The 15,074-nt window shown below is 36.2% G+C and overlaps 1 protein-coding gene across 1 annotated transcript in view; it reads right to left on the reverse strand.

Annotated features, from left to right (window-relative positions):
- The window catches only part of MED13 (mediator complex subunit 13), a 90,549-nt gene that overhangs the window by 58,776 nt on the left and 16,699 nt on the right, over window positions 1–15,074 (reverse strand). Inside the window, exons 4-8 of the mRNA XM_065896822.1 lie at window positions 5,732–5,877; window positions 4,696–4,893; window positions 3,030–3,224; window positions 2,253–2,415; window positions 1,947–2,057 (exon numbers count right to left, since the gene is read on the reverse strand). Of these exons, the coding sequence (XP_065752894.1) occupies window positions 1,947–2,057; window positions 2,253–2,415; window positions 3,030–3,224; window positions 4,696–4,893; window positions 5,732–5,877 (813 nt within the window). The remainder of the gene's footprint in view (window positions 1–1,946; window positions 2,058–2,252; window positions 2,416–3,029; window positions 3,225–4,695; window positions 4,894–5,731; window positions 5,878–15,074) is intronic.

Consider the following 15,074-nt stretch of genomic DNA (forward strand, 5'->3'; position numbering starts at 1 on the left):
AACGGGAGAGGCCACAGCAGTGAGAGCCCCACATACCGCAAAAAAAAAAAAAAAAAAAAAAAAAAAAAAAAAAAATGCCAATACAGTGAAAGAAAAAGCATTCTATTGGTCTTAGACCAGGGATTGGCAAACTTTTTTGGTAAAGGACCAGATGGTAAACATTTTAGACTCTGGAGGGCCACACAGTCTGTCTTGTAACCACTCAACTCTGTAAAAGCAGCCAGTTAATGTGTGTATGAACAGATGTGGCTCTGTCCCAATAAATTCTTATTTATGGACACTAAAATGTGAATTTCACATAACTTTTGCAAAATATTTTCCTTTCATTTTTTTCAAATATTTACAACTGTAAAAACCATTTCAGCTCACACACCATACAAAATAGGTGAGCCAAATGTGGTCAACAGATTGTAGTTTGCCAACAACCCCTGGTCTTAGTCAAATAATGCATTGAAGCCCTGCATTTCAAGACTAAGTTTGCGACTTCCCTGGTGGTGCAGTGGTTACGAATCTGCCTGCCAATGCAGGGGACATCGGTTCCAGCCCTGGTCTGGGAAGATCCCACATGCCGCAGAGCAACTAATCCCATGTGCAACAACTACTGAGCCTGCACTCTAGAGCCCGCGAGCCACAACTACTGAGCCCGCATGCCCAGAGCCCGTGCTCCGCAACAAGAGAAGCCACCACAATGAGAAGCCCACGCACTGCAGTGAAGAGTAGCCCCTGCTCGCTGCCAACTAGAGAAAAACCCACGCACAGCAACAAAGACCCAACGCGGCCAAAAAAAAAAAAAATACTAAGTTTGGTTTTTTCCCCCCTCAAGGTGAGTGTGGTTTTTACTACTTTAAACTGTTAAACAGGAGCTAATCTATCCATATTTTTATTCCAATCTCTCTTGTCAACAACAGAGGCAAGTTTTTAACAAGGTTGCCAGACTTCAAAACATTGTACAGTCTTTAATCCAAAGAATCTATATAAAAGAAAACTTAATCTATGCAAAAACACATCAGAACACTTGAGAGTCTGTCACTGCACTCAATCAAACAGAGCTAATGTAAGAAAAACCTTAGCCCTAACCTGCAAGCACTCCATCCCTTTGGCTCACAGCCATGACAAGAAGGGGTGGCTAACTGTGCATTTGTAAGTCATGGTTAGGGATGTCAATGCCATTATTTATTTACTTGACTGCAAAAACATATGATCTATCTTTAATCTGTAGAATAAAATAATAAACTCTAGGCAACATAATCTTTATGCCTGTGATAAACAAATCTCATCAAAATCCCCAATATATAAAATAAATATCATTGCCTAAAAAATTCCAAGTACATCCATTCTTCTACCGACCTTTCAACCAACACAGTCTATTAGAAAGCCTGTATTTTTACATTACAGCTTTGGTCCCTTGTAGAATCTTATTTCCTGAATCTTAGTTCAGCATTTCACCTACAGCTTGACCAAAGGGATGTTATAAGAAACTGCTGCGCAAAACCCAATATTGTATTTACTATAAAAAAGACTGAGAAAAATTTTACCTCAGTATATCATGTCAGCTTTTCTATGAGAACACTTGGGAGAAATTTCTCAAGCACAGTGCCATTTATGAACACTTTTCTCAAGAGACTTGTGTTCCTCTTACCTTATAGATGCTATATATTCCATAATTCAGTATAAAATTCTTTTATTTGGCTATGAATCCAAGCTTTCACAGTCCAGCTCTGGTAACTGTATAAGAACCTATACATTTGTGTGTCCTTCTATAATCAGCTCCGTATTACTGAATTTCTATTTTCCTCATATTTTTTTCTTTTGGAAAAAAATCCTAACTGTGTTTACGTAAGGTATCTCAAACAAAGTGGGGCCTAAGTATGCAACAGCATAAGAAACTACCACACATACATGTATATACCGACATCAACCAAACGGAAAAGAAAAAAAAAATCTACCTCAAACAGCTGCAATTTGTTCTTTGCGTAGCTTCAACAAAATCCCAGGATGCTACTTTATCGGCTGTCTCTTCTTCACATAGACCACCTGATGAAGCCGAATACTTCCTCCTAAGATTTGAAATTATAAAACTCTTTAGAATTCATAAAATTTTTTGTAACCCTGAATTAAGCATTAAAGTTGGATTTTTAAAAATCCATTTTTTCAATTAAAATCATATGAATAACAGTTTATACTTTAAATATCTCTTATCTACAAGTAACTACCAACATGCAATTTTTAAACTTGAAGATGAAAATACATACTTGTTCTGTGCCCTGTTCAAATTACATTCTTGCCAAACTCTATCCACCACATGATTTGCTAATTTTCTGGGTATTTTCCCACCATGATGGCTAGTACTATCAGAGCTGAAGCCATCAGATACTGAAGAAAATGTGATCCATTTCTGGGCAGACTGAGGATCAACTGAAAACAAAAAAGAACAGGCTGTAGGAGAATAAAGGTAGGTTTAAAATAACATTATTTTTTTTTGTTTTTTTAAATTTCTGATATAACTTGCCCTGGTAAGATAAGACAGCTGGATACATAGCTTACCAGTAGCTATCTGGTAAGCCTACTTATATTTTGAGGCAAAAAAGCATGTCACTTTACTTAAAATACAGAAAGCAAAAAAAAAAAATTTGAACAGGGAATGGGAACTGGATGATAGTGTTATATCAATGTTAATTTCCTGACTTGGAAGATTAAATGGTAGTCATATAGGAAAGTGTACTTAATTTTGGGAAACAGACTGAGTACTTAGGGGTAATGGGGCATCATCCCATGATGGGGCATCATGTCTGCAGCTTTTTCTCAAATGGTTCAGAAAAAGATCAGTTATAAGGAATGTATGCATAGACAGAGGGTGATGGAGCAAATGTTAACAGTTTGGGAATCTGAATGAGAAGAGTTCCTTGCACTGTACTTACAAACACTTCAGTAAGTTTGAAATTATTCCAAAATAATTATTTTTTAAGTGTTTACTATATTCAAGGTAACAGATTTATCACTAGAGCTAATGAAACAAACTAGTACCATACCTGTTTGAACTTCCTCAGGAGATGTAGGTGGTGTAAGAGTAACTGAAGACATAGCAGGATCTCTTGTGGAAGCAGGCACTTGGTGGACACCCAAGCAAGAAGCTGAACAGTGAGAGGATCCCACAGAGCTAGGAGTAGGAATGTCTGACTGAGGGACTAGAACAAAGCATGCTGGGTAGATCATTCGGACACCCGCTAAAAGGAAAAAAAAAAAAGGATAAGAAAATCAATTACTATTTTGACTGTAGTGGGATCAGTTTCACTCAAAAGTGCAATAACGGAAAAGTAGATATAATATGATCACACTTGTTAAAATAAAAATACACTTAATGTACTTTTATAAATGTACTCTTTCTGGCATAAGGTTTTTCTTGAACAAGCCACAAGAGCCTGGTAGTAGTGGTTACCTTTAGTGACAGACAGAGACTTAGAAGAAAGCAGCTTTCTCTTTTTGCTTTTGGATTTTCTAACCGTGGATGCGTGTTTCTTTTTTTAAAAAAAGATCTTTATTTGCAAATGTGACCAAGTTTTTTTAAAAACTTTAACAAAGGTAACTGGCACTAGAAATACGGACCATTTTCTGTTTTCTTCTTTATATGCCTCTATTTAAAAAGCCAAATATATGTTTGTGTTTTGTTTTTGTTTTTGACACAACTACTCTGGTTAATAAATTTACTGAAACTGAATACTGATATTTCTTTTATTAAAAAAATAAGGTAATCTCATATATAACATTTACCATATGAATCCATTAAATACAGTGTTGCAAATTCTAATCTGCTCAACCAATTATCTGTTCACCCATACATTCCCCACACCTCCCATGTCTCTCTAAGGTGGAGTATACATCTTCACCTCATTGTTAAGCTGGGCTGTGCAACTTGCTCTGGAATGTAAGCGCATGTGATAGATGCCACAACCCAATAGGAACTTCAGATGTACTTGCAGGATCGATGCAGCCTCTCCTACTTTATGTCCTCTGCCTTGTCTCTGGCATGTCTCAAATATAGTTTACCTTGTTAACCTAGGTCCCTAAGTAAGAAGATAAATATAATAAAGCCAACCTAAATAGTGCTGACCTGGACAAAGCAAATCAAAGCCACAAGTCCTTTTGGTATACATTTTCTGACTTTTATCAGAGGCAACAGCTTTACCAAATGTTAAAATACTGCATCACACACGCTGTCAACCTTCCAACCTCCAAATATTATTCATTCATAATTATTTTCTTCCCACCTTTAGCATTTTTCCCTCTAGGCGGAATATATTTCCCTGCCCTAATGACTTTGGTTTGGTCATATGACTAGTTTTACCTAATGGAGTGTGAACAGATGCAACATACATCATATCCCTAGCAGAAGCTTTAAATACACTTATATGGTTAGGCTCAGTCCCTATTGAATAATAGGGACTCTGTTCTTGTAAGAATAGTATGTCCCAGATACTGGGGTACTCCTTGAACCTAGGCTGAAGGATGAGAAGACACAAGAAGCCAAACCACAACCAAACTGCAGCCCTTATGTACTGTAAGCAGGAAATAAGGAAGAAATAAATGTTTGCTGTTAAAAGTCACTAAGATATCAGAGTTATTATTATTCAGCAAAATCTAACTAATACATATAGTCACATATTTCCCCCCTTAGGATTAAATACTCGGAATCCCTACCAACAAGAACTTCTACTGCAGCTAAAGAATCATCTTCCCAATCCATATCTTCCTGTTTTTCTTCAGACATCTCCTTCAAACAAGATGAGACAGGATAGAACTGTTTCCATTCACCAATCAATTTTTTTGTAGCTGAATCGGACATCTTGAATGCCTGTCCTGTGAGAGTGCCATTTAGTCCAAATGGGCTTAAGATAACTAGAAACCCAAAACAGATATCAAGTAAGTACCTAAAGATGATTATACCAAATAAGATGACACTGAACAGTATGGCAAGTAATTATGCAATTCAAAAAAAGGAAGAAAAGGAAATCCATAATGATCAATTCCAGAAAAAATCAATTTATTGTACTTCATTATTTTGAAGATAAAGTACAACACTGAGTTTATTATAAAAAACTTAAAATTTTGTCTACCCAAAAATCTCAGATGGACAGAATTTCTACATAAACTGGGAATACTTGTATATCCTTCAACTTCTCTTGACTTTCCCCTAAGGAAAAGCAATTTGAGGAAAAATAATGTGTGTGTGTGTGTGTGTAAATAAATCTAAGTACTTATTATATGCTGCCATGTAAATTTTTAAAGAGCAAATACTAGGCTTAGAATTAAAACAAGAACATACTGCCAGTTCTTAAAAACAAATCATCAATCTTATAAAATATTTCCTCTAGAGTTCAACCACTTTCACAGTAAGAATTATATCAAAAGTTCTGTGTACCTATGTTAAAAATGGCTTATGTGACCTGAAACACAAGATAACTTTGAAAATATAAACATGTACACCACCTAGAGGCTATTTAAAGAAACACTTTAAATTACGCTAACATTCATGTACAAGAAAATTTTAAAATATTTGTATTAAAAAACTTATTTCATTGACTTAATACTCAAATGGGAAAGAAGTAAACTACATCAGAATCATCATTAGGCTAAAGATCGGGGGAAATCTCATTAATTACTACCAATTTCAGTAAGAATTTTTTCTTGAAACAACAATAAAAGATCAAATAACTAAGCCAATAAAATAATCTACCTTGAAATGGGCTATTAGATTGTTGAGCAAGGGTGATATGTTCTTCACTAAGAAGATATACAGGTTGATGTTGGTTAATTTCCACACTGGTACAAACATTGCTGTCTCCATGCAAGAAAAAGGTGAAAGAGCAGGACAAGTGTTCACTAATAAAGAAGAAAAAGTTATATTTTAGTAATGATTTATAGCCAAAAAAAAGTCAAGTTGCTTTTCTTTTTTAGGAAGTTATACCACAAAAATGTACATTCTCTTTAACCCAGAAATTCCACCTCATCATCTAAAGGGAAAAAAAACCCCAAAAACCACAGATATGAGCAAAGATTTAGCTATAAGAAATGTTCTTCACAGTACTGCTTATAATAGAAAGAGCTGCAAAGAAAGGAACCAGTTAAACAAGTTAGGTACACCCACACATACAATTATGATATAGCCACCAAAATAAATAAAGGTGGGGGAGTGGGTTTAATGGAAAAGGCAGGCTTATAGTCTCAATTTTTTTTGAAGAAAAAAAGAAAGGTTACTTTGGTGGAAAAAAATCTAGGTGTACAATAGAATTAAAGATGACCTAATTTTTTTGTTTGTTTTCCCCTCTATATAAAAACATTAACTACAAATGTATTTTCTCATTTTAGTATTTCTGAAATTGGGCTGAATTCAATTAACCAAGCATTTAATGTACTGCCCCCCCCATCCCCAGTGAAGAGTCTTTTTTAAAGCAACAATGGGTCTTACAACTGAAGGCATCCTAGAATCAAAGTTATATGCAAGGGCTGCCCTGGTGGCGCAGTGGTTGAGAGTCTGCCTGCCGATGCAGGGGACATGCGTTTGTGCCCTGGTCCGGGAAGATCCCACATGCCGCGGAGCAGCTGGGACCGTGAGCAATGGCCGCTGAGCCTGCACGTCTGGAGCCTGTGCTCCACAACGGGAGAGGCCACAACAGTGAGAGGCCCGCGTACCGCAAAAAAAAAAAAAATATAATATAACTAATAAAACAAATCTTTCATGGTAAAGAGTCAGGAGACACTGTCTAAAGTTCATCAATCAAGGCCTAGAGGTATAAGCATCTCTGGAATTATAGCAGTAACCACCAGAGGTAAACAAAAAATTAAAGTAAAAAACAAACAAAACCTGGTTACTTCCAGGGAACAGGACTAGAGTAATTAAGCAAGGATCTTTGCTTTTTCTAAATTTATGATACCATTCTGTACTACCTGAATCATTTTACTCTTAAATTTTTAAAATTTATGAATTCTATACATTAATTAGTGATTACTGTATTCTTCCCCATCCCAATAGCTTTTGTTGCTTTAAAAAAAAAACTTATTTTCAGAATAATTTTGAATTTATAGAACAGTTACAAAGATAGTATAGAAAGTTCCCATATACCCTTCACCCGGTTTCCCCTAACATCTTACATAATCACGCTACATTTGTCAAACAAGTAATTAACATTGGCACATTACTACTATTAACTAACGCCAGTCTTTTATTTCTTCACCAGATTTTTCCACCTATGCCCTTTTTATGTTCCAGAGTCCAATCCAAGATACCACACTGCATTTAGCCAATTTTTCTGTTCCTGCCTTATTGAGATATAATTGATGATTATAGGAAATAAAATTATTTACATTATTTAATAAATAAATTAAGCTTGTTTCTTCTAATTAAAAAACTGAGTCTATTTGAATAACTACGGTTGAGTAATTACAGAAACTACAGACATCTGCTTTGATATAAGAGTACAGCTGACCCTTGAACAACACAGGGGGGGTTAGGGGTGCCAACCCTCCCCATGCAATGGAATATCCCCATATAACCTAGTCCATCCTCCATATGCAAGGTTCTGAATCCACAGATTTGACCAACCATGGATCATGCAGTACTATACAGTATTTACTACTGAAAAAAATCTGCATGTAAGTGAACCCGTGCTGTTCAAGGGTCGACATATAAATCTAAAATAATCACCAAATCAAGATAAGAGACTTGTTAACTAATACACTTAGAAAACCATCCATCCAAAGACAGAGCATTGCTAATGCTCATTTAAAATAAACTCAATTTTATTATTGCTTTTCAACAATGGCAAGGAACCTATACTACAAAATAGACAAAAGAAAAAAAAAAAAAAGTAACCAAATGCAAACCTAACTCTAAATGCTTAAAACAAAACATACATGTCACCCTCCCCACCCACACACATTCAAAACTCTGCATTAAACTTAGTATTATATTCAGATATACTAAACCACCAAGTGAAGGCAAGTGTTATTCCTTTATTCAAAAGTATAAAATGCTTTATTCAAAAAGTATCTTATAGCAAAGCACATGACACTATGCTAAGGACAATTATTTAATTACAGTTATGGCAGTTATGGTAAGTGCTGTAACAAAAATCAGGTACAGGATACTAAGATACGGTCTTAACAAGACCTAATGAAAATAAACTTTTAATTCCTAAGGGAAAAAGAATCACACTTGGGTAACATCATAAAAGTTATCTTATTTCTTATGGTGCCTTACATCAGCCTACCCCCCAATACCTATTACTTCGCCAATCTCATTTCTTACTAGTCTTCCTCTAATACTTACCCTTCTCCCTCAACTGACCTCTCTGCTGTTCCTTAAACACATCAGGCCTTTTTACCTACTGTTACTCCATCTGGAACACTCTAAATAGCTATATTCACCTTCATCAGGTTTTTGTTTAAAGACTTTCTAGATGAGGTGTTCACTGATCACCCTACTTTAAATTGTCCCTCAATTCCTCTTCTGGGATTTGTTTTGGCTTAAAAAAATAATCACAATCTAACATATTATACAGTTTGTTTATTTCTTATAGTCACCAAGATTGTAAGTGCTACTGGAGGAGGAATCTGTTTCCTTTGTTCAATGTTGTATCCCCAGCATCTAGAATAGGTCCTTGGCACACAGTACTAAATACTGTAAAGTCCACATCTGAACCACCTATTATTTCTACCCAAACATATTCCTTTTCCTATCAAATCTATATCTGTATATAGTTGTACAAGCCAGTAATATAAATCATCCCAAATTTTTCACTTTCCAATTGCTAGTGACTCTAGTTCTTAAATAATTTATTATTTTTTGTTTTTTGCCTTTTTAAGGTCTGAGTAGCTGTTAAAATCTCTAATTTACCTTTCTTTACACCACTGTCAGCTATCTAAAAATTAATTCTAATCATGTAACTGGGAGGCTCAAAATCAACAGCTCCCCAATGCCTTCAGGACTAAGTCAAAAAACCCATAAAACCTTAGCACAGCACTTTAGACCCTTCACAATCTGATCCTTGCCAAACTCTCTAAACAGATACTTAATCCACCAAGAACTACCCCTTTGTTTACCACAAATTTCTCTCCATTTCTTAATCATTCTTTAAGACTCCTTTAAGCATGATTTCTGTGCTCCCATAATATTCTATGCTTATAATAATATTTATCATAGAATTACTATTATTTACTAGTTTAACTCCCTGCCAGGTTGTAAATTCCTTGATAAAAGGAATCATAACTTTAGTATCTGTGGAAGATAGAGTTATTGGTCCCAATTCTTCAACCCTCTCTCATTTTTTTAAACCACTGTAAAAGAACAGAACATAAAATGTACCACCTTAACCAATTTTAAGTGTACCAGTCAGTAGTGTTAAGTATATGCATACTGTTGTAAAACAGATCTTCAAAACTTTATGATCTTGCAAATCTGAAACTACACTCATTAAACAACAATTCCCTTTTCTACTCCCCCCGCACCAGCCCCTTAAAAGCACCATTCTACTTTCTGCTTCTATGAACTTGACTACTTTAGATACCTCGCATAAGTAGGATCATACAGTATGTCTTTATGTGACTGGCTTATTTCACTTGGCATAATGTCCTCAAGGTTCATCCATGGTGTAGCACGTAACAGGATTTCTTTCCTTTTAAGGATGAATAATAATTCATTTTATGCATATAACACATTTTGCTTAGCCATCATCCATCAATGGATATTTGGGTTGGTTCTACCTCTTGGCTATTAGGAATGCTGCTGCTATGAACATGGGTGTGCAAGAATCTCTTCAAAATCCTGCTTTAGATTCTTTTGGATACACATTCAGAAGTAGGATTGCTTCTTTTGGATACACACTCAGAAGCAGTAGTAGGATCATATGGTAGTTTCATTTTCAATTTTTGGAGGAACCTCCACATCATTTTCCATAGTGACTGCACCATTTTACAACCCACTAACTGTGCACATGGGTTCCAATTTCTCTGCCCTCACTAACATTTGTTATTCTTTATTTTCGCCATAGTAGCCATCCTAACATATGTGAGGTGGTATCTCACTGTGGTTTGGATTTATATTTCTCTGATTAGTGATGCTGAACATCTTTCATAAGCTTATTGGCCATTTGTATATATCATGCTTTGAAGAAATGTCTACTTAAGTCTTTTGCCCATTTTTAAATTGGGTTATTTGATATTTTGTGGAGTTGTAGGAGTTCTTTACAATGCTGGATATTAACACCTTATCAGATACATGACTTGCAAATATTCTCTCCCATTCCATAAACTGCCTTTTCCCTGTTGATTATGTCCTTTGACGCACAAAGGTATTTAGGCTTGATATAGTCCCACTTGTCTATTTTTGCTTCTGCTGCCTATGTTTTTGGTGTCATAACCACAAAATCATTGCCAAATCCAGTGACATGAAGCTTTTCCACTATGTTTTTTCCTAGCAGTTTTATAGTTATAGGTCTTACGTTTTTAATCCATTTTAAGTTATTTTTTGTATATAAGGGTCCAACTTCTTTCTTTTACATGTGGATACCCTGTTTTCCCAATACCATTTGTTGAAGAGAATATCCTTTCCCCACTGAGTGGTCCTGGCATCCTTGTCAAAGGTTATTTGAATACGTACACAAGAATTTATTTCTGAACTTTCTATTCTCTTCCACTGGTTTCCATGTCTGTCTTTATGACAGTACCACACTGTTTTGATTACTGTAGCTTCATCATGTTTTGTTCATCCCTCCCTTTATCCAGACTTTGTAGTCCCTCTTATTAGAAGTGAAATATACTTCCCCAACCTTTGACTTAGGTTCGCTTTGTGACTTGCTTTGGCCAAGCAGAAGCTTGAAATATGCTTATGCAATTTAGCTTGCCCTCTGGTGCTTCTTTAATTGCCATAAGGACATGCCTTGACTGGCTCACTGGTCTAAATAGGATGAGAATCATACAGAATACACTTCTACCCACACTATGGTTTATACTGTGACTAGACTGGCTAACCCCTGGCTAACCTGTAGGTACATTAGTGAGAATACATAACTGTGGTTTTAAACCCCTATGTTTTGGGGTAGTTTGTTACACAGCAATAGCTGATACAGAAACTGGCAGCAAAGGTGAGGGACTACCATGACAAAAACCTAAATATGTGGCATTAGTTTTGCAATCAGAGGACTGGTAGCAAGGAATATAAAACACTGAAAAACAGTGAGGAAAATGGTAACCCATGTTACATAATGGATAAATACTTCATAAAACTGTTACCTGAAATAATATGGAACGCAGAAAACACGCCTAAATGAACTTACAGAATTGGGGGAACACATCAAGTGAAAATGTAGTTTGACTGTTACTAGTTACACTTGATAAAGTACTAAAAGAAAGAGGAGAACTCAGAAAACAACTTGCTGGTTTGCAACCATAATTTAAGGAAATATAAACAGCCCAAAAACTGTAGGGCTGGAAAAAAAAAAAGTTTCTCAACAAAGCGATGGTGTGGCCTATGTTATAACACAGCTCAAGAAAAACACTAAATCAAGAGTGTGACTCTCGGGCTTCCCTGGTGGCGCAGTGGTTGAGAGTCCGCCTGCCAATGCAGGGGACACAGGTTCATATCCTGGTCCGGGAAGATCCCACATGCCGTGGAGCGGCTGGGCCTGTGAGCCATGGCCGCTGAGCCTGCGCGTCCGGAGCCTGTGCTCCACAACGGCAGAGGCCACAACAGTGAGAGGCCCACGGACCGAAAAAAAAAAAAAAAAAAAAGTGTGACTCTCGTACCTTTTGTTAATACCAAACATTACTCTTGATACTAGTTGAAACATTAGAATTTTTAAAAATTACTCATAAGTCTCATACATTTATTTTCCTCAAAGAATGCACCTAAAGTAAACAAACATATATGCAACTAATCTCATTACTAAATGCGGGAATGCCTATGAAGCGATATTTGTGCTTTTCTTTCGAGTGTCTTCTGACAGAATTCTTCTATAACTGTTAAGGTTGAGTTACAGAATGTATAAATACATAACAATTTCTAGATAGTATTTTTATCTTAGCAAACACTAGTGTTTAACTTTTGAGAGGGAAATGCCCATTATGTGTATTGACATAAAACAGGCAGAAATCAATTTTCAAAGCATCTCTCTCTAAACAGCAAAAAAGGATATGAGAATTTAAAAGACAACACGCTAGGGCTTCCCTGGTGGCGCAGTGGTTGAGGGTCCGTGGGTTCGTGCCCCGGTCTGGGAGGATCCCACATGCCGCAGAGCGGCTGGGCCCATGAGCCATGGCCACCGGGCCTGCGCGTCCGGAGCCTGTGCTCTGCAGCGGGAGAGGTCACAGCAGTGGGAGGCCCACATACCGCAAAACAAAAACAAAAACACAACACGCTAAAAAAGTTAAGAAAATTTCATATTAAACTGGTTAGAACGAATATATACTTTTTAACATTACAAGCTTTTTACATATTTTTCAGGTAACATTAAAAGATAAATTTCTTGGTAGGGACAAAATTTTAAAGTACAAAGGGAAATTACTAAAAATACTTTATGTCAAGGAAAACATTTATTAAGGAAATAACTCAAGCAATAATAATCGAAACACAGAGAAATTGTAATTTGATTAGTTTTAGGGATCAAGTAAGTATGCTCTCTATACAAATGATTATGACTGCTGTGTGCTTACTCAGTAACTCAACAGCAAATTCCCAAATCTAAATTGCAAATACTTCCAAGAACATCTGTAAGTTTATGCAACAACCTAAAACAGTCTCATGTTCTTTATCCTTAAAGACAAAGAGGCTAGGAGACCTGAACTTTATATCCTCATACTTAATTAGTGAACTAGAGTTCTTAAAAATACAGCTTTCGGGACTTCCCTGGGGTCCAGTGGTTAAGACTGCCTTCCAGTGCAGGGGGTGCGGGTTCGATCCCTGGTCAGGGAGCTAAGATCCCACATGCCTCATGGCCAAAAAACCAAAACATAAAAAAAATATATTATAACAAATTCAATAAAGACTTTAAAAATGGTCCACATCTGACTTCCCTGGTGGCGCAGTGGTTAAGAATTCGCCTGCCAATGGAGGGAACATGGGTTCGAGCCCTGGCCCAGGAAGATCCCACATGCCGTGAAGCAACTAAGCCCGTGTGCCACACAACTACTGAGCCTGCGCTCTAGAGCCCGCAAGCCACAAACTGCTGAGCTCGCGTGCCACAACTACTGCAGCCCACATGCCTAGAGACTGTGCTCCACAACAAAGAGAAGCCACCGCAACAAGAAGTCTGCACACCACGACAAAAAGTAGCCCCCGCTTGCCGCAACTAGAGAAAGCCCGCGCACAGCAACGAAGACCCAAAGCAGACAAATAAATAAATTTATTTTTAAAAAAAAAGGCCCACATCAAAAAAAAGTCTAAAAAAAATACAGCTTTCAACTGTTTCATTTCATACATAAAATACTAAAAGAGAATAATCTCTCTGCTCCCACTATTTATCTGCACTGCCCTACTTAACAGCAAGCTCTCACTTTCAGTTACCTATTTTAAGAAAAACATCACCTCCTATACTGCTAGCATATGTTTCCAATACAGTCTGATCTAGTTATAAAATGGCTGAAAATAAGCCAAGTTTGTGCATGATATAGGAGGAAAAAACTAAACATTCTAAATATGGGATAAAATTTCTGAAATTCTTACAGAGGTATACCTTGCTTTATTGTACTTCGCAGATAATTGAGTGCTTTACGAACTGAAGGTGTATGATAACCCTGCATTGAGCAAGTCTGTCGGCACCATTTTTTCAAGCATATGTTCACTTCATATTTCTGTGTCACATTTTGGTAATTCTCACATTTCCAACTTTTTCATTATTATACTTGTTATGGTGATCTGTGATAAGTGATCTCTGATGTTACTATTGCAAAAAAATTACGACTTGCTGAAAGTTCAGATGATGGTTAGTATTTTTTAAATAAAGTATTTTTAATTAAGCTATACACACTGTTTTTTAGACATAATGCTACTGCACACTTAATAGACTACAGTTAGTGTAAACATAACTTTTAAATGCACTGGAAACCAAATAAATTCTTGCGACTCGATTTATTATATGTGCTGTACTGTGGTAGTCTGGAAAAGAACCTGCAATATCTCCAAAGTATGTCTATATTAAAGGTAATCTAGTCAGAAAATATTATAGGCCAAAGCGAATGTTAGGTAATACTGCCATACTAAATTCACAATGTCTTGTCTTTCAAGGAGAGAGATCATTTTATAACATCACCTAATTTTTGATACTTAGCACTTAGAAAAGTGGAGTTAAAACAAATATGTGCAACTACAATGAGACTCCAAGGTACCGTTAGGCTACTATAAAGTACTGTATACAGTAAAACTGCTCTCCAGGAGCTTTTACTATAATAACCAAAACAAAAAGGCATGAGTGAGGCAGAATTTTACAGATGAAACCTCAACAGATAATCTTCTATTGTAGAAAAATGTTCCTTAAGTACTGAAATTAAACAAAAGATCCTTTATTCTAAGACAGAAAATGAAAATATGCTAATAAAGTTAGCTGTTCTAATAATATAACAGTTATCTATACTGCTTTAGGAGGTACTATATCTCATCTATTTTTAGCACTTCTGTTAGATAGTTACAGAAAGATGACATCCCATTTTGCTAGTAGGGAATTCAAGGCACAATGAAGTTAAATGACTTGTCTTAAAATCATAAACCTAGTTAAAGGGAATGTTGACTTAAAATTCTAGTCATCCTAACAACCAATTAAAAATGGATAAAAGACTTGAAGAGACATTTCTCCAAAGATACATAAATAGCCACCAAACATGTGAAAAGATGCTCAACATCATTAATCATTTAGAAAATGCAAATCAAAACGACAATGAGATAACCACTTCACACCCCTAAGGATGGCTACTACTTTTTTAAAAAGAAAAGAAGTGTTGGTGAGGATGTGGAGAAATTGGAATCCTCCTGCACTGCTCGTAGGAATATAAAACGGTACAGCCAATGTGGAAAAGACTTCAGCGATTCCTCA

The sequence above is a fragment of the Phocoena phocoena genome, chromosome 19, assembly GCF_963924675.1.
Source record: "Phocoena phocoena chromosome 19, mPhoPho1.1, whole genome shotgun sequence".
In the NCBI taxonomy this organism is placed as follows: Eukaryota; Metazoa; Chordata; class Mammalia; order Artiodactyla; family Phocoenidae; genus Phocoena; species Phocoena phocoena.